The 19,982-nt window shown below is 44.9% G+C and overlaps 1 protein-coding gene across 2 annotated transcripts; it reads right to left on the bottom strand.

Moving 5' to 3' along the window:
- Positions 1–1,786: 1,786 nt before the first annotated feature.
- Positions 1,787–18,603, bottom strand: LOC121649138 (golgin subfamily A member 4-like). 2 transcript variants are annotated; one of them, XM_041999734.1, is made up of 7 exons: positions 18,515–18,603; positions 17,396–17,440; positions 15,941–16,000; positions 15,502–15,555; positions 4,692–5,894; positions 2,531–4,615; positions 1,787–2,464 (listed from the first exon to the last, which is right to left on the bottom strand). In XM_041999734.1, the coding sequence occupies exons 2-6, from the start codon at positions 17,412–17,414 to the stop codon at positions 2,532–2,534; spliced, it is 3,420 nt and encodes a 1,139-aa protein (XP_041855668.1). In that variant the 5' UTR covers positions 17,415–17,440; positions 18,515–18,603; the 3' UTR covers positions 1,787–2,464; position 2,531. The 2 variants fall into 2 exon arrangements, with proteins under 2 accessions (XP_041855668.1, XP_041855667.1); XM_041999733.1 differs by having other exon boundaries at positions 1,787–4,615.
- Between the last annotated feature and the right edge of the window lie 1,379 nt (positions 18,604–19,982).

The raw sequence follows: 19,982 nt of genomic DNA, 5'->3' as shown, positions 1-19,982 counted from the left end.
ACAAACATCAGCTACATCTAGTGAGAAGCGGATGGAGAGACGAGCACGTTTGTGAGCATGCACGTGTTAACATGCATGTGTGGCCATGCAACACGGAGGAAATGTGTACCCGCAAGGGGGCAGCGATCACGCCGCACCCCGAAGCATCAGCGGGGGACGGGGGGAGCCCGAGGCCCCAAAGGCCAAGCAGGTCCACAGAGTACCAAGCCCGGGACAGCCAAAGCAGACAGAGCAGCGGCCCACCCGGACCAGAGCAGAGGGGCCCCAGACCGGAACCCCCCCCCAGCCCAGGGCGATGGCGAGCAGGTCCAGCGGGCGCCGGGCGCTGCGGTGCGGGCCGCACGGAGGGCAGGCGCCCCACAGGCCCAAGGGCCACCCATTCCCCCCAGCAGAGCCCCACCCAGGAACCCGACGGGCGGTCAAAACCACCGTGGGCCACGCCAACCCAACACCAAGGCTAGGCACCCCAGGGACAAGAACATGTCCGCAGGTCCCCCCCCTCCAAAAAACAAAAAAAAAACCCTCTTTACCCCCCAGGCACCGAACCTCCACCCCCCGCAGCCCCGAGTGCATCCCGGGACACGAGGGCGTAGGAAGACCCCCGCCCCCCTGCCCCCCAGCCTGAGTCGTGTGTGCATGAGTATGGGCTATTTATAATGCAATTAAAAACTGGAAGGAGCCATGAGATGGTGATGGGTCCCACTGCTGCCAGGCAGCAGGACCCCCTCAGTGTGTGTGAGTGTGTGTTATGTGTGTAGTGCAGTACTGTTAAATGTGGTAGTGTCTAACATGTAAATAAAATCGGGGGGAGAGAGGTCACAAAGGGAGGGGATGGAGGAAGGGCCACCTCGGTGGCTCCTGTCCGCCCACCCACAGCCCATGTGCCCATCCCCCCGAGGCCCTAAATGTATATTGATGTCTAGGTTGTGATTAAAATCTAGTGGGGCGGGCAGTCGCAGGGGTCCACCGGGGGATCCCGCAATGGGGACCCCTCAGCCAAACCCACCGCCTCCACCCGCCCCACAGTGCCCTATGTGTAGTGTGTATGATGTGGGGTGGCGGGGGAGGAGAGGGGCTCGGGGAGGGGCACAACTGGGAGAGCGATCCCCGTCCCAGGCAGCCAACTCCTCAGCTGGCCGCTGTAGGTGCCCCCGCCTCCCCAAGACCACCCGAGGGAAGAGGGGCAAAGGCCCGGCCCCGCCAAGAGCTCAACGCATGAGCGCCCCGAACGCCCACCCACCCCCGGCAGCCCACGCCACCACACCAGGGGACCAGAGAGCCCCAGGCTGCACACACGTATCCTGGTCGGGTCCAAGGCACAGCGCCCCCATCCTCCCCGAAGGAGCCCCCGGCGGGAGGGGAGAGAGCGAGAAGGAGAGCAGACTCCACCCCCATGAGCCTTAATCCCCCCCACTGCCCACCAGGACCCCCGCCGCCCCCCTTCCCCCTACCCCTCCCTTAGACCCAACACACATTGTAATCCCAAGGGTACCTGCCCGACATCGGATCAGCCCGACCCCGATGGCATGCCCAGGGCGACCAAGCCCCCCCGAGGCCCAGGAAGGGCCCACCGAGCTGGAGGGAGGCAGCCCCCCGCCCCCCGGGCCCCCCCCCCCCCCCCCCCCCCCACCGCCCGGCCCCCACCACAGCAACCCGGCCGCCCAGCCCCAGGCCAGCCCCCCAACCGCCCCGGACCCCCAGTGGCCCCCCTGCCCGCCCCCAGTGAGCACCAGCCCCCAGGCCCCAAGGACAGCTTTTTTTTCAAAGCAATCAGGACATGAGTCCATTGACTTTTTGATCCATTTTTTATATAATTTTATTTAAATCATCAAAATCTGCTTTAAACATGTGCATGAGTATGAACACCCTAACATAAAATAAGAACACAATAAGTCAACTGCAAAGTTTGACATCCAGGAAAAGCAAAAGGCAGCAAATGCAGCATTAACAGGTGAGTTTCATTTGATTAAAGCTGATCTGCGAGTAATTCCACATAAAAGGTGCATTAACGCCAAAAGCTGCTTTTCATTGAAGAGTATGAAATGTAAAGACATAAAGCGAACGTTTACCTGATGAGCTAAGCTAGCTTAGAGGGGACATAAAGCTCTGAAACGTAATTTAGTACTAGCCTTTAAAGCTTTATAGACCAACAGTGGTATTTTGGAATGTTATTGTCAATAAATGATATATTCACTTCCAAGATTATCTGAGAAGGACCTCCAGAAGAATGTGGTGAACCAGGAAGTCTGAAAGGGAGTTTTCAGGTGCAGAGTGATTGTAAAGGAAGCTGGAAGGAATGCTGTGCATCTCTGGTCCCAGACCGGCAGCTTTCCTCAGGTCGTCTGGTCCCAGACTGGCAGCTTTTCTCAGGTCCTCTGGTCCCAGACCGGCAGCTTTCCTCAGGTCCTCTGGTCCCAGACCGGCAGCTTTCCTCAGGTCCTCTGGTCCCAGACCGGCAGCTTTCCTCAGGTCCTCTGGTCCCAGACCGGCAGCTTTCCTCAGGTCCTCTGGTCCCAGACCGGCAGCTTTCCTCAGGCGATGCAGCAGGACTGTTGCTCCTCTTGGGCCAAAAGTTTTGCTTTCAGCTCGCTTATTTCTTTTTCGTGCTTTTTCTGCAGTTCATCCAGCTCTTCCCTGTTTACGTCTCCATGTGGGGTCTCAGCTTGTTGTTTAAACTCATTCATTTCTTTTTTGTGTTTCATCTGAAGTTCTTCAACTTTCTCTTTTTCATTTCTTTGATTTTCTTCCAGGAGTTGTTGTCTGAACTGGTTCAGTTGTTGTTGGTGTTTTTGCTCCAACACTTTGACTTGATCTGTCGTGTTTTCTTGCTGTTGATTCAGAAGCTTCAGTTTCAAATCATTCACGTCTTGGTCATGCTTGATGGACATCCTGTTTCTTTCTATCCTCTGGTCTTCCTTGTTCTGGGTTGAACACTCTTTGCCAAAGTCTTTAATTTCCTTTCTGTGTTTTTTCTTTAACTTTTCAATTTGTTCATTTTCTTGTCGTTTGTTTTCAGCAGAAAGTTGCTTTCTGAGGTTCTCCACCTCCTTTTTGTGTGTTTGCTGCATAGACCTAATTCTTTTCTTGTTTTCTTTCTTTTCGGTGAGAAGCGCCAGGATTAAATCGACCATTTCTCCTTTATGTTTGCTCTGCAGTTCATCCAGTTTTTGCTTCAGATCTTTTTCTTTATGCTCTGACAGATCCTTAAATCTTTCATGTTCTTGCTGCTTCAGCTGCTCGGCTTCCTTCAGCTTCAACACTTCCTCCATGTGTTGTTCTATCAGAGCTGCAAAGTCTCTTTCCTTTTTGTCTTTAAACTCATTAAATTGTTCTGCCTGTTCTCTGGCCTTCTCTTCAAAACCCCTCTGGAGGTTTTGGATTTCTCCCCTATATTTCTCCTCTAACTCTTTCCGTTCTTTCTCCTCCTGTTCTTTTCTCATTCTTTCCTCTTTTTTTCTTTCGCATTCAGATCTTTTCCTTTCGTGTTCATATTTCTCCTGAAGCTTCCTGAGTGTCTCTTGCTTCTCTAAATCTTCTTGCATTTGTTTTTCCTTTAATTCTTCCCTTTTTTTCTCCCATGTTTCCTGTTGCTTTCTCATTTCTTGTCTACAATTTGCCAGTTCTCTGTCAATCATTTCCTTGGATTCAGACTCAGTTCTTAGTTTTTGCTCCAGTTGTTCAATTCTTTGTTGTAAATCACGGTGTTGTTTTTCTTCTTCGTTTCTCTTCAGTCGGTCTTCATGAGCTCGGATTTCTTGTTCGTTTTTCCTCTCCTGAGCCAGCCTGTTGATCTCCTCCTGCAGTTCTTTCAGCTGTTTGTCTCTATGTTTTCTCTCCCGTTCGGTTTTTGTTGCCTGTTCTTCTATCCTTCTTCGCATTGCTTGGATTTCTTCCTTGTGTTTTCTTTCAAGTTCCTCTCTCTGGCTCTTCATCTCCTCCTCCTTTTCCTTAAGGATTCTCTCCACCTCCTTTTTTATCGTTGCTTCAGCCTCTTGCAGCATCTCATTGGTGTAGTAACGGCCTTTGTTATCCTTCACCATGTTGTCGATCTTCGTTACCAGCTCACTGATTTGTGTGCGGTTGTCTTTACTGAAGTTATTGAACACGTGGTATCTTTGTCCACAGTCAGAGATTAGTTTCTTAAATGAATCATCACACTGTTTTGCAATGTAATCTTTAATTGACAGCTCATCCTGTTCCAGAGAGTCTCCTCTTGTGAAAAGAATGATGGTGAACTTGTCAGAACTCTTCCCAAAAACTTTCCTGATGAGATTTAAAGTTTCCTTCTCCTCCTCTGTGAGTCTGCCGATCTGTAACACCAGCAGGAAGACATGTGGTCCTGGAGCCAGGAGATTGATGCACTTCCCTAGCTCATCATTAACCTCCTCATGAGACAGAGATGTGTCAAACAAACCGGGCGTATCGATCACAACAACAGGACGACCGTCCACTTCACTCCACTCTTTCTGACAGGTTCTAGTGACTGATGTTTGACTCGGCAGAGCTTTAAACACCTTCTTTCCTAAGATTGTGTTCCCCGAGGAGCTCTTCCCACTGCCAGTCTTCCCAATCAGCACAATCCTGAGACTCTCTGAGCTCTGCTGCTGCTCATCATCTGTAGGAGAAGAAGAAGAAGAGTGAGATGCAGAGTATGCTTTAGTTTATGACATGTTTTTGAAGATGATAATTACCTGTGACTGTGTTCAGTGCCTTCAGATGTGAAAGTTTAGCTTGTAGGCTGGTGATGTTTTTCTCTTGCTGTACAACTTTTTTTATCTGTGCAAGTGTAAATGTTACTGTTGTAAAACTGGTTGGTTTATGCTTTGATAATCTAATTTTGTCCACAGCATTTAACACATCTGCCACCTGTTGGTTGTTGCTGATGTTGAGAACAACAGATCTTCCTCCACAGCTCTCACAGAGCTCCTGGATGTCTTTATCGCCTTGAATAAAGTCAACAACAGCTGGAGCTGCAGGATCTGACTCCACAGTGAACAGAATCATGGTGAAGTCATTGACTTGAGAGCTGAATGTGTTCTGGATGGTCCGCAACTCTCCCTTGTCTTCATCAGTGAGGGGACCCACAGGTAGGACCAGGATGAGGGCGTGGACCCCCTCAGGTTCACAGAGGGAGACGCACCTGAATGATTCCTCCATCACTTCCTCCTGAGGCTTTCCATACAAAGCAGACATCTCCACCAGGGAAAGCCAACGTCCACACACCTCTCCCTGATGTTTAACACACTCTGATGAGCTGGAGGCTGAAGGAAGCTCTGTCTGACCTAAAATGGCCTTGACTGCTGAAGTCTTCCCTGCTCCTCTCCTCCCAAACACAACCAGGTTTAAAGATGGTTTCATGTGTTCAGATGTAAGTATTCTTATCTCTCCTTCGATGGTGAGAAAGGCTCCTTTGTTTTTATGCACAATGCTCTCAATCTTCTCCATTAGTTGTTGATGGTTATTTTCAGACATTTGATACTTATTTCCTCCACATTCCTTAATGAGCTGATTACTTGCTTCACTCTTCTTTTCTGCCAGGATGACCATAGAAAATTTGAAGGCATCTTCTCCAAACAAATTCAGGATAGACCTCAGTTTTTCTTTTTTTTTCTCAGACTCAGAAGGCTCAACCAACAGCAGAACATTTGGCCCCGGGAAGCAGAGACTCTTGCACCTCTTCACTTCTCTTATCAACATTTTCTCAGACAAAGTGAACATATCTGGAGATTTCACAATGATGACAGAAGCGTCTCCCCATTCTCCACAGGAGGCCACACAGTGTTTCACTGGGACATATTTCTGAAGATGATTTTCTGGATTCTTTAGGATGAAGTTAAAAAGTTTGGCCTTTTTGTCTTCATTCTTTCCCACCAGTACAATCCTGAGAGCAGACACTGGAATAAAACAGATGACAGAAAACCAGTTCAGATTTATGTTGCACATCACATCAAGATGTATGATGAAATCATCATCTGAACCATATGACACAGAATTCTGTTACAGACTGATTTCATTACTCATTCACTTTGAATGGAGCGACATCTTGCATTGCAAAAAGGAATTCTGGTCTTTTTCACCACTTTGCTAGTGTATCTTTTGGTGGAAAGCTGAGATCAACCTCACTATTTCAACAGCAGCTGAAATGTCAACACACACACACACACACACCCAATGGCAACCCCGCCTGGTAGAAAATGGATGTGTGTGTATGAAGGGCATCTATCTCTCATGCGGGAGGCCCACATTCGAATCCCACAGGGGATATATAACAATGGAGCAAATTAACACCTTCCAGTTTGGTTCTTGGGCAAGACCCTTAACGTTACTCCCTAACCTCACCTCATGAGTGCAATCAAACAGAGGGACATACCGGCTCAGACACTGCCCGGTCAAACAAGGTCTACGTCAGGTACTGAGGAACCAGGATACTATGGCAAGAAAGGCCTACTGGAACACAAAATACATGCCATTGGAGATGTGAACAAGGCACTGTTGGAATGCTCTAGTAACCCTAGGGAGCAGGATTACATGAAGAGAATGGTGGATATATGGACACTTCTATACCTACATACTATAATGACATTGAAACAACTTGTAACTCAGTGTTCCAACAGTCGCAAACAGCAACTGCTATCACAGTTAGAGACTGAAGAGATACAACATGCTACAGCAAGGGGAAGCCAGAGCGATAGGTCAGAAAGGGGAGTTAACTTCCCCAGAGATTGGGTACCAAGCCCCAGTGATGAATGAAATGAATGAGAGAGCAACTGACCTGACAGCAAAGATCCTGTCAACCCCGACACTGACTAGCAAGAATGACTGAAGTACCACGAGAAAGTCTTCTAGCTGATGTGAATGCAGTACTAAGAACAATCCCTACTGTGACCATCACTGAAACCAATGAGTTGATATACAGTACAGCAGCAGTGATCCTGGAGATGCTTGACCAACATAACATAAATATGAAGGGCAAGAAGGAGGCACCTTGGAGAAGGAGGTTGGAAGCCAAAATCAAGGCAACTTGGAGGGAAGTTAGTCAACTGTCAGAACTCCAGAAGGGTACAACCACAAAAAGGGTACCCAAGAGGTACAGCCAGATGTCCATACCTGAAGCTCTGGAAACTGCCAAACAAAGACTCCAAGCATTGGCTGCACGACTGAGGAGATACACAAGAGAAATAGAGGCCAGGAAAATCAAACAGCTGCTCTCCACTAACCCAGCTAAAGTGTACTCCCAGCAGAAGGGTAATACCACACACTAACCCACCAAGGCTGGAAACTGAACAATACTGGAAAAACATATGGCAGAAGGAGGCATAACATAATAGTGACACAGAAAGATCCCCTGAAGGGAACAGTCCCATCTGACTATCGGCCAATAACTTTCTCTTTCTCTCCACAACATGGAGGCTCCTGTCGGGCAGCTAACTTGGCACATGGATGGACATGACAGAAACACAGAAAGGAAAGGCATTAGTAAAGGTACCAGAGAAGCCAAACACCAGCTGCTGGTTGAGAGAACTGTTGCCTGAGACTGCAAAGCCAGACAAGACAAACCTATGCGTTGCCTGGATTGATAACCATAAAGCCTATTTCTCAATGCTACATACATGGATCCCGGAATGCCTGAAGCTGTACAAGATCAACAACACTCAACAACAACAGTCTTTATTGCAAACTCAATGAGGCTGTGGCAGACCACCCTTGAGGCCAGCAATAGCAGAACAGCAGATGTTGAGGAGAGCCTTGGCATGCCACAAGCAAACAGCAACCACGAAGAAGCCACAAGGAAAGCTACCACAGCCAAATATCTGCAACAAGTAAGGCAAATCCTTAGAGGTCAGCTCAATGGCAAGAACATGGTCTGGGCAATTAACAGCTATGCCAGTGATCAGATACCCTGCTGGGATAATAAGCTGGCCAAAGGAGTTCAGACCACAGATGTTAAAAACAGAAGCTGTTCACCATGCACGAAGGTTTCCACCCCAAATCCAGTGTCTAGAGACTATACACTAAGAGCAAAGAGGGAGTCTGAGGACTAGTGAACATCAGGGCCACTATCCAAGATGATTCATCCAAGCTCCATGAATACATTAGAAAGATGGCCCCAAGGGATGAAGAACTAAGTGAGTGTCTCAGGCAATGGAACCTGGAGGGAATGAAAAGAAGGAACCACCATGGGAGGGCAAGCCCCTGCATGGGATGTTCCACCAACAGATAGCTGAAGTGGTGGATATGAACAAGTTCTACCAATGACTAGAGAGGACTGGACTGAAGGACAGCCCAGAGGCGCTAGTCATGGCAGGACAGGAGCAAGCCTTGAGTATCAGGGCAATTGAGGCCCAGATCTACCACACCAGGCAGGACTCCAGGTGCAGGCTGTGCAAAGAAGCCCCTGAAACAATCCAGCACCTCACAGCAGGGTGCAAGATACTGGCAGGCAAAGGATACATGGAACGCCAAAACCAAGTAGCCGGCATAGCGTACAGAAACATCTGTGCAGAATATGGACTGGAGACCCCTAGGTCACAATGGGAAACACCTCCAAAGGTGGTGGAGAATGAGAGGGCTAAGATCTTGTAGGACTTCCAAATACAGACCGACAATATGGTGGTGGCCAACCAACCGGACATTGTGATAATGAATAAGCAGCAAAGGAAAATCGTAGTGATCGATGTAGCCATCCCTAACTATGGAAATATCAAGAAAAAGGAACATGACAAACTGGAGAAATACCAAGGACTCAAGGAAGAGCTGGAGAAAGCCTGGAAGGTGAAGGCCAGTGTACATCGGAGCATTGGGGACATTGATCACTACACTGGAGAAGCGGCTCCAACAGATACCTGGAGAAACATTAGACATTGCCATCCAGAAAAGTGCAGTCCTAGGAACAGCTAAGATACTGCATAGGACCCTCAAGCTCCCAGGACTGTGGTAGAGGACCCGAGCTGGAAATGAACATTGTGAGAGTATAGATGTGGAACACAAGCTACCCCCCTGGTTATTTATTTTATTTTATGTTCTCACACAGACTTTGAACAGTAAATGAGTAATTGTTCTATTAGATAGATAGATAGATAGATAGATAGATACTTTATTGATCCCGAGGGAAATTCAAGCATCCAGTAGCATATACATACATTAAAGGTTAGTACTTGACATTAGGGGTTAGTACTTAAGCATAACTAGACTAATTTAAAATTAAATAGAGGCAACGGTAGATAAAGAAGACCATTATTATGGTCTATGTACATATATACTGTACAGGTGATCAAGTATGTACATATGTTGACGGTGGTAGCCAAACATGGTGCATGAGTGAAAAAGTGCAGGATGTGCAAAAACTGCTGAGACAGTGTTAACAGAATGGGATAAGAGCAAATGTGCTTCCAAATGAGAAAAAGGCACATGTCCATAAAAACTATTCAGACTATGGTTGTGGTTGTGACCCCTGCGCCCTCAGCGAGATGTTGTACAGCCGGATGGCCCGGGGTACGAAAGAGTTTTTGAGTCTGTTGGTGGAGCAGGTCAGGGACAGTAGTCTGGGGCTGAACACACTCCTCTGCCTGCTCAGAGTTCTATGCAGAGGGTGAGAGGAGGAGTCCAGGATGGTCAGGATCTTGTCCAAGGTCCTTTTTTCTGCCACTGAGACCAAAGAGTCCAGCTCTGTGCCCACCACAGATCCTGCCCTTCGGATCACTCTATCCAGCCGTGCTGCGTCCCTTTTCTTTATGCTGCCTCCCCAACACACCACAGCATAGAAAAGGACACTGGCCACCACAGTCTGGTAGAACATCAGCAGCAGTTTCTTGCAGATGTTGAAGGACCTCAGCCTCCTTAGAAAGTACAGACGGCTCTGTCCTTTCTTGTGGATGGCGTTGATGGTCTCTGACCAGTCCAGTCTGTCATCAAGCTGCAGTCCCAGGTACTTATATGAACTGACCGACTCCACCTCCACACCCTCTATGGAGACGGGCCTCAGGTCTGATCTGTTCCTCCTGAAGTCCACCACCAGCTCCTTGGTTTTGGAAGTGTTCAGCTTCAGGTGGTTCGCCCTGCACCAGCCAACAAAGTCTTCCACCAAACTCCTGTACTCCTCCTCCTGTCCATCCTTAATACATCCAACTATGGCAGTGTCGTCTGAGTACTTCTGCATGTGGCAGAGCTCAGACTCATACTGGAAGTCTGATGTGTAGATTGTGAACAGGACAGGGGAGAGCACAGTGCCCTGTGGTGCTCCGGTGCTGCTGACCACAGTGTCAGATGTGCAGCCACCCAGCCTAACGTACTGTGGTCTCTCTGAGAGGTAGTCCACAATCCAGGAGACCAGATGTGAGTCCGCTCCCATGTTATGCAGCTTGTCTCTCAGAAGAGTGGGCTGGATGGTGTTGAAGGCGCTGGAGAAGTCGAAGAACATGACCCTCACAGCGCCGCTGCCACTGTCCAAGTGAGTGTGTGCCCGGTGAAGGAGGTACAGGATGGCGTCATCCACCCCCACCTTTGCCTGGTAGGCAAACTGCAGGGGGTCCTGGGCGTGTTGAACCTGGGGTCTGAGGTGGTGGAGCATCAGCCGTTCCAGGGTCTTCATCACATGTGATGTTAGAGCCACCGGCCTGAAGTCTTCTGGTTGACTCGCGTGTGGCTTCTTGGGGACTGGGACGAGACAGGATGTCTTCCACAGGGTTGGAACTTTCCCCAGACTGATGCTCATGTTGAAGACCCGCTGGAGGGGATCCCCCAGCTCAGCAGCACAGGCCTTGAGTAATCTCGGGCACACCTTGTCCGGACCTGCTGCCTTACCAGGGCGAAGCCGCTTCATCTCTCTGCTGACTTGCTGATCCGTGATGGTGATGGGTGCTGTGGCGCTGCCTGTGTCCTCCTGCTGGCTGATGATGATAGGTGGTGGGCGGGTTGGGAGAGAGGGGGCGTTGTTGAAGAACTGGTTGAACTGATTTGCTCTCTCTGTGTCCCCTTCTGCTGTGCTGCGGTTCTTCTTGCAGCCTGTGATGGTCTTCATCCCTTCCCAGACCTCCCTCATGTTGTTCTGCTGCAGCTTCTGCTCCACCTTCCTGCTGTAGGACTCCTTGGCCTCCCGCAGGCGAATCTTGAGCTCCCTCTGTACCTGCTTCATCTCCTCCCTGTTTCCATCTTTGAACGCCCTCTTCTTTCTGTTGAGGACCTCCTTGATGTCGCTGGTAATCCAGGGCTTGTTGTTGGGGAAACAGCGCACAGTCTTAATAGGGAGAACAGTATCCCTGCAGAAGTTCACATAGTCTGTGAAACAGTGAGTAACCCCCTCAATGTCCTCACTGTGTGGCTCAATGAGTACATTCCAATCTGTGGAGTTGAAACAGTCCCTCAGAGCCTCCTCTGCCTCAGGGGTCCACTTCCTGAAGGAGCGGGTGGTTGTAGGCTGCCTCTGTACTTTTGGCTTGTACTGAGACTGGAGATAGACCAAGTTGTGGTCGGACTTTCCCAGTGGGGGGAGGGGTATGGCGGTGTATGCATCCTTAGTGTTTGCATACAGGAGGTCTATTGTCCGGTTCTGCCTGGTGGGGCAGTTTACAAACTGATAAAAGTCCTGCAATGTATTGTCCAGTGTGACATGGTTAAAGTCCCCAGATATTAGGACGAACGCGTCTGGATGTTGTGTTTGCAGCCTGGCAACGACGGATTGAATGACGTCACACGCGGTGTCAGCGTGTGCCCGTGGAGGAACGTAAACAACAATGGCGATGGTGTGGGAGAACTCCCGTGGCATGTAGTATGGTCGGAGACTCACCGCTAAAAGCTCCGTGTCCTGGTTGCAGACAGTCTCCTTCACCGTAACATGCCCAGGGTGGCACCATCTGTTGTTCACATACAGTGCGAGTCCCCCTCCTTTCCTCTTGCCACTGAGCTTACAGTCCCGGTCCGCTCTCACCAGGTAAAATCCAGGTAGTTCCACGGTGGTATCGGGCGTGCTGCTGCTCAGCCATGTTTCAGAGAAACACACTACACTGCACTCTCTGTACGTCCTCTGGGTCTTAACGAGGGCGGCCAGCTCGTCGATCTTGTTTGACACAGAGTTTACGTTCCCCATAACTATCGAAGGAACTGCGGGCTTGTATTTCCACCGCTTTGCCTGTAGCTTGGCCTTTAGCTTCGCTCCAGCTCGGCAGCCGCGATACGGGCGGCGCAGCTCTGCAGGTATGGGGTGAACAATGCCGGCTCGCCCTATTGTCCATAGTTCGAGTAGCTTCTCCTTAGAATAAACAAGGATTCTACTACAACTTTGCCTCTCCAAATACTCCATATCCTTAGGATATAATATAAATACACAGCAGACGCGTGTAGAAAGAAAAGGAAAGGGTAGAAAAGTGCAAAAAACACTTAAATAAGGAGAAAGAAGACGGAGCTACTGGCGAGGCCGCCGACTTCCGTCAGCGCCATTTTAACCACAGGAGGGTGTGTCTCATACAGTGAGCACTCCTGACTCAGTGTGCCACACCGTTAGTTCATTGCCGTGTCGGCTGCTGAAAATGGCAGATGCTTGTGCTTACTGTGTTCTCATGTCTTCCTGTAACAGGTAAATATTCACAAATAACACATGGATGCATATGTAGTAGATAGCAGATGAGTCCCTGAGAGTGTGGGAAAGTTGGCTGTTGTAGTTGTTAATGTGTGTAGTTAACAGAAGTTTGCTTAATGTTGTTAGCTTGAATTATTTTTCCCCTACTGTACACAGACAGGATTACTGTTTTTAATTTGAACTGTTTGTATACTTAACAAATTTCCCTTTCAACATTGTATTATTTACATACTTAGAAAATTTTAATAAAAATGTTGAGAAAAAATGTTGTTAGCTTGATAAAACTATCAGCTAAGCTAACTTTTGGTCAGTGTTAGTGGAACTAAAGTTTACTTGTGAGTAGGGCCCGACCGGTTAATCGGCAGGCTGATTAAAACGGCCGATATTAGCCCTTTCTAAAATGGCCAATATCGGCCGTTGTTTTGCTGATTATACGCCGATTTATTCTTACTTTCTCATAAATAGTAAATGCTGTTAAGTGTCGGAGTGATGCATAATGAGGTCCTTGCAGCGTTTGTCCACTAGATGGAGCTCTGACTCCATTCAATCCCACATTCATCCTCCTATCTTTTCAACAGGGGTAGCTAGTAGCTACAGCCAGGTTACATCACAGCAGTGGGCTGAGTGGAGCTTGTTGACAGGTAAGTTTATAATAATGTTGTGAATTTAACTGCTCAGCATGTCTCCAGTTTCAGTTTAACTCAGTTTGCCGTGTGTAACGATGAGTGACGTGTGCTTCGTTGTGTCGCTCAGCTTTTTATTTAAGCTGCATTGCTAAAGTTGTGCTAAATTAGCTTAAAGCACTCCTGTCAATGTTAACAATAGCATCACTGTTGTCATCCCAACCTAGCATAGCATTAGCCGAGTAGCCAGTAACTGCAGAAATAATGTAAGTGTATTAAATATATCTGAGAGTACAGAACGACTGTTCATCACTCCATCAGCTGCAAGTTGAAGTGTATTTTAGGAGAGATGTGAAAGCAGAGGGGAGGAGGTTAATTCACTGCAGCACAGAAAACTTAACATAATTAACATTATTGGTAACATTTACGAGGAAAAGCGCTGCACCCTCAAAGGAGGGAAAAAACTGTGCTTCCTGCACTACAACCACCTCTACTGAAGTGGCAGTATTAGGAATAATAAAACAGGGCTCGTCTAAAGAGTTTTATTTTAATATTGTTTATATGTTGCATCCCCCATACAAGTTATCTCATGTTTACATACAAGACTGAAGGGCAAATGTTTAAAGATACATTTCATTACTTTTATAGATTTACACATTTTTTTTTATGAAATTATTTTTTAGAGATTTAATGCCACTTTGCATGTAAACATTTTGTACTTAAGTTTTTTGTTCTTGAAAATTGCACATATTACCGGGGGCTTGTGAAAACAATGTTGCCTTAATATTTTGGTTGATTCCTCTCATATTTACCTGTTTTTCTGCCGGTACTTTTTTTTTTTTTTTTCTTCTTTACCCTGTCCTGTCCAGCATCCTAACATACAGAACGGTGGTCTGTGTGCCATATTTTGCTTGACAGATTTGCTCTACCAAGGGAGACATGTTATATACATGGCTGCCCTTGATATTTTTATTATTTTTATTGTAATCTTATTTTCTTTAGTCTTATATGTCAGTGCCGAACCTGACAGGGAGATAGAGGAAGAGAGAGAGAGAGAAAAAAGGGATAAAAGGACAGGATTAAAATGTAAAAATAACAGTTGTCTATGCTGCTCAGAACATATCACAAAAAAAACAACATAAACTACCACAGTACTACATGATACTGAAAGAAAGCTAGAATGATGATGATATAAAAAATTACAATAGTCATCAAACGTACCTGCAGATGAACGTACCAACACACAAACATCAGCTACATCTAGTGAGAAGCGGATGGAGAGACGAGCACGTTTGTGAGCATGCACGTGTTAACATGCATGTGTGGCCATGCAACAAGGAGGAAATGTGTACCCGCAAGGGGGCCGCGATTACGCCGCACCCCGAAGCATCAGCGGGGGACGGGGGGAGCCCGAGGCCCCAAAGGCCAAGCAGGTCCACAGAGTACCAAGCCCGGGACAGCCAAAGCAGACAGAGCAGCTGCCCACCCGGACCAGAGCAGAGGGGCCCCCAGACCGGAGCCTCTCCACATACACACACCCACACAACCACATTTTCTGCCGGTACTTTAACCTACTTCTAATTTGTATCAGCAAGACGTACAAAACAAGATGTATTTAATTAATTCATTTACACAATTCATTTATAGATTGACTTTTTTTAAGGTTATATATTTTAATTTTCCAGTTATTTAATGCTTTGCTGTATTTTTCTGGAAATTCTTCTGTCGTAAAGTTAAACATAAGGAGAAAATTTTGTGAAACAGTAAAATGTTCTGCCTGTAATTCATATTTTTGTTGGTGTAAGCGTTAATGAACCAAAAATGAAGTTATTTATTCATTATATATTTCTTTTTAAAAATCGGCTAATTAATTGGTAATCAGAAATTTTTCCTGACAAATATCGGATTCAATATCGGCCTCAAAGAATCCATATCGGTCGGGCCCTACGTGTGAGTATTTGTAACATTTACCTGTAACTAAATAGGATCTGTACATAACAGGAGGTATAAATTTGTTGTTAGAGCAACGTTCCCAGTGTTGAGTGTGAACTTATATACAGCGTAGTTCAGAGCTGTGTCGGCTGCTGAAAATGGTGGACGCTTGTGCTTACTGTGTCCTCATGTCTTCTTGTAACAGTCGACCACAATAAAACCCACAAAGACAACACACAGAGTCATTATTCAAGTGTGCAATAACATCCGCCCAGCCTCCCCAGCAGAGGTGGGAGGGCGGGCAGCTTCTCTTTTGGATGAGATGTGTAAATAATGAAAAGCTTGATTAATCTTGACTTTGGCTGTGGGACTCACTGTTAGGACGCAGGATGTCAAAGCTGCTGCTGCGCTTCAGAGGCTGATCTGAAACTGGACACAGAGATGGATCAGTGATGGTGTGGTTGAGGTAAAGGTGTTAAAACATGATAATCAACCTACTGATTGCTTCCATTTATTAATTGTTGAAAATCCTGTCCTGAATTCCTGACTTTAATTCATTTCAAAGGAAAATTATTACTGTGATGCAGAACCGTCATCAATGCAAGTTTCTTTTTTAAACAGAAAAATGCACATTACAGCAAACCTGATGTATGTTTTTAAAATATGTTGTTTTGCTCTTATTGCCAAAGCAAATTCATGAATAAATCATATATTCATCCTTTCTGTTTGTGGTCAAAAGTTTTCTCAATTATTCTCAAAACATGTCAACTAAAGTTCTGGAGAGCTTGTATTTATGGCGTTCGGTTTCACTCACAGGAAGGACGGTGAAAGTCGGGACTTCTGCTGCGGTGTTGGGATTTAACATCATCGTTACCTGTAAAAATATTAACAAACTCAGCTGAAGCTTACAGAAAGTGGTTTCCACAAACCTTCTACCAAAGTCCGGAATCCTGCAGCTGGAAAACATGAAAACTACAAGATTTGTTTTTAAAAAGACGCCTAAACACTGTTAAGGTTTCCAGTAAACTGGTTTCCAGGAGCACCTTCTTCCACCCATGTAATATTACCAAAATGAAGACCATCTTGTCTCAGAGTGACGCAGAAAAACTCGTCCATGTTACATAACTGAGATGTTGTTTAAAACAGTGTAAACTGACTGGTCCCAGTCCAGCCAGTGTAGCTGCTGACCACAGAGAGACGTTTAGTTATTCTATTTAACATCGAAGGAAACATCAGAATTAAAGTCTCGCTGTAGCAGACGTGTGTATTTCTGAATAAATCACATTTTCTTTTTATTTGTGGACTTAATGAAAAACATTTCAGTGGCTCAAATCTAAAATGAACTCAGACATAAAGAGAAACTAACGACGGTGTAGAAAACTTTACTATAAATTTCTTTTATTAATGTCTTTATTTTCACAATAAAAACTACAGGGTTGTAAGCAGTGAACGGATGTTTCATTTATCCAGTTTAACCCACATCAGAAAGAGATGAGCTGGTCTTAAAAATAAAACTCCAGGGCCGGAAACTGGTTCCACTCTGGTGCTGGTTAATGGTAGAAGCTGTCTGTGGCTCATACTGGCCAGATTGTTATGTCTGTGAATATTTATTTGGCCACTGGAAAACCTGTAAATATCTGGTAATTTTGATGTTAAAGATGAAGGAGGATCAAGGACCAAGGAATCTTTTATGGGGATGAGTAAAAGAGAGGAACAAACACAGAACCACTTTAGTCTGAAGAAGACTGATCAGCTAGTAAAAAGTTCATGGAGTCAAAATAGTGTTTAAATAGATTGAAGGTGTTATTTCATTAAAAATGTTGGCAGTTACTTTAGACAGATTAATGTTTTAATTATTCATTGGTTCCCATCATTTAGCCATGTTAGATTGCTCTGTGTGTGTTTGGCTGTTAATCCAGTCTGAGAATAAAACCAAAACAGTGCTTTTTGTAATAATTTACGTCATTTTCCCAACTGCACCGTAACACTGAACTTTAGGGTTTCCGCACCAGTCAAATCCCACTTTAAACATTTTTTTTTTTACTTTTTTGTCACTTATTTTTTCATAGAAACAACATCAGTTCAATCTTTGAACAAAAATCATCTTGTAAAATATTGTAAAGTTTACAAAAACACTTTAAGAAACACTAGAAAAACTAATTATTTTTTCCTGATAAGTAAAGTTGGAGCTCTGACAGTGTTTATACTGTACTTTGGTCCAGGTTGTGTGTGACTTTGTGTGTGTGTGTGTGAGTCTGACTGGGCTCACCAGGTTCTGCAGTCGCCATGATGTTGCTGCTGGAAAACTCCGATTCTGTCCAGAAGAAAGAAAACATGTCAGGTTCTCTGAAACTAAATTTTTACTCATTTACACTCAAATCTGGTTTATTTATTCAGTGAGTATATTATATCAGTCTCCTCATACATTACCAGTACTTGACCGTAGTTAAACCAGTTTTAGGTTGGATATTTGACATCAGCTCTGGAGCTACCGTGATTTCACATCTTGTTATTTCAAATTATTTTTGTTTATTAAAAAGTTTTATTTATATTTTTAATAAAGAAAAATATAAATAAACGAAGAGGTGACAAAGAAGGGAAGACGTGTCTTGTTTGGCTTGTTACCAGCTGCAATAAAGCTCTATCTTGAATATACTGGGTCACATGGTTTAAACAGTGTTTCTCAATCCTGGTCCTCGGGGACCACCACCCTGCATGTTTTAGAGGAATCCTTCTTTAACACACCTCACTCTAATGAATGGCTCGTTAGCAGGATGCAAATAACTTGACAAACAGTTCAGTTAATATGAATCGTGTGTGCTGGAGCTGGAAAGAACTAAAACATGCAGGGCAGAAGCTACGGACAGACAGACAGACAGATAACTGCATTTGAGTGGTTTCTCACACTGAAACACACATCAAGAACAATACCGACTAATCGGAGCTTTGGGAGGATTATATTCCTCCTATACCAACATTTATAAAACTAAACTTTCAGGATAGGTAGGAACTACTTCTTCTTCCGCCTGCCAGAGGGGTGGATGAAAAGTGAACGACTGGGAGGATATTTATATTTAGCCTTTCATTTATCTATTTTAGCTTGAGTTGTGTTATTTACTGGCACGCATGTTGCCTTCCATGTGAAACCGTCTGCCATCCTTTGATTACCAACATCTAATTTCTTCCTTTCTCTTTTTGTTCCATTGATTTCTTCCTGCTTTGTTTTATCTGGAGAAATTTAACATGGCGGAACCGTCATCGACGTGTAAAAACAATGAACTGCTTGATCCCAAGTCACATGACAAGATCCGCTCCTAACTGCACCTCCACGAACTGAGCCTGAAGTCACCTGAAGCAGCTCAGTCACTGCAGGCGGACAGAAACTCACCTCAGAAAGGTCAGCAAAGAGTCACAATCCTGCACCGAACCAGCATGTCTCATCAATGACCGACAGACTACAGTAAAAAAACACCTGATCTGATGCCAAGACGGAAACAAAAGCGAAAGTAAACGCAGAAAAAAAAAAAAAAACCTAGAATCTCAGTGATGATTTTGTCTGAGCAGAAATAAATACACAAAAATAGACGCGAACATTTTATAATAAGATCTGAATTATACTGCATTTCTTTTTGATGCCACATTCTGATGATTGAGCCATGTTCAGCTAGTGATGCTTTGAACACCACACACACATTTACCGCAGCTCCTGGAAGCCAAATCCATTCATTCAGTGCGTCTCATCCATGGCGCTGAAGTTAGCTTCCGCTTCGTAGTATTATACTGAATATTTCAACCTAGACCACATTAGACCAGGTCCTGCGAAAAAAACTACGAACTTAGACTCCTTAAACCTGGACTGAGATATTCTAAACATCATCTACATTCACGAAAACACAGTTTCTGGTTTGTGAAACTGTTTTTTTTTATGTCATTTCTGGCATCTGGACCACACTGGACCAGGTCCCGTGAATAAACTACAATACTTTTTCTTCAGATCTTTGAATTCTACACAGTGTGCAGATTTATTAATGCAATGTTTTGTGTTTCTGTTTTTCTGATATTTTGTTTGCTGGATGAACCTGAAATTGTAAAAATTGTGGAGAAAGTGGATGGAATGCAGTAAAAGTGGTGTACAACAAATAAATTTATATTTCTGCCTTCTCCTTCTCCAACAGGAAAATTAAATGTAATCATGTAAAGTGTGTAAATGTTGAAACATGTTTGAAATAAACCAGCCATGGCCGACATAATTAACTCTCATCTTTCCTTTAATAAGGAGCAAATTGTGTGAAGCATGAGACAACTTGAAGATTTCCATCTCTAGCAGGACAAAGATGACTATGTGACCCAGGCTGTATTTCATAAAAATAGATTTTAAAATGATAAGGAACTCATGCGAAGTATGATATTATCCTGTTGAAGACAATCTGATACTTGTCTTCTGCCTCCTAATAGGTACCATGAAGCAGAAAACACACTGTAATAATTTTTACATATCACATTGTTATAAATGGTAAATATCCCCAAAGAAATTGGTTAATTTTTTTTGTTACAGTCTGTTAAAGGACCAAATAAACACCTCATATTAAAAAAATCAGACTTTTCTTACCATTTTTTCACGGGTCGGGCCTTAAAGTGTTAAAACATCTGTTTATATTTTTAACTGTTGCTGTTAAGCTTCACTGAAAAGATCCATCACAAGTAACTAGGCTAAAAGTATAAGGCCTTTGTTGAATCTGCAGAATGTAAAGAAGAAAGATATGTTTTTAGACTAGTGTACTGTTCCAATGGACGACACATGTTATATATATTGGGGTTCCTTTTTTTTAACTTGTCCTGTCCAGCATCATACACTC

Source organism: Melanotaenia boesemani, chromosome 11 (assembly GCF_017639745.1).
Source record: "Melanotaenia boesemani isolate fMelBoe1 chromosome 11, fMelBoe1.pri, whole genome shotgun sequence".
NCBI lineage: Eukaryota > Metazoa > Chordata > Actinopteri > Atheriniformes > Melanotaeniidae > Melanotaenia > Melanotaenia boesemani.
Note: the sequence above shows the minus strand (reverse complement) of the source record. Positions and strands in the feature narration are given on the sequence as shown.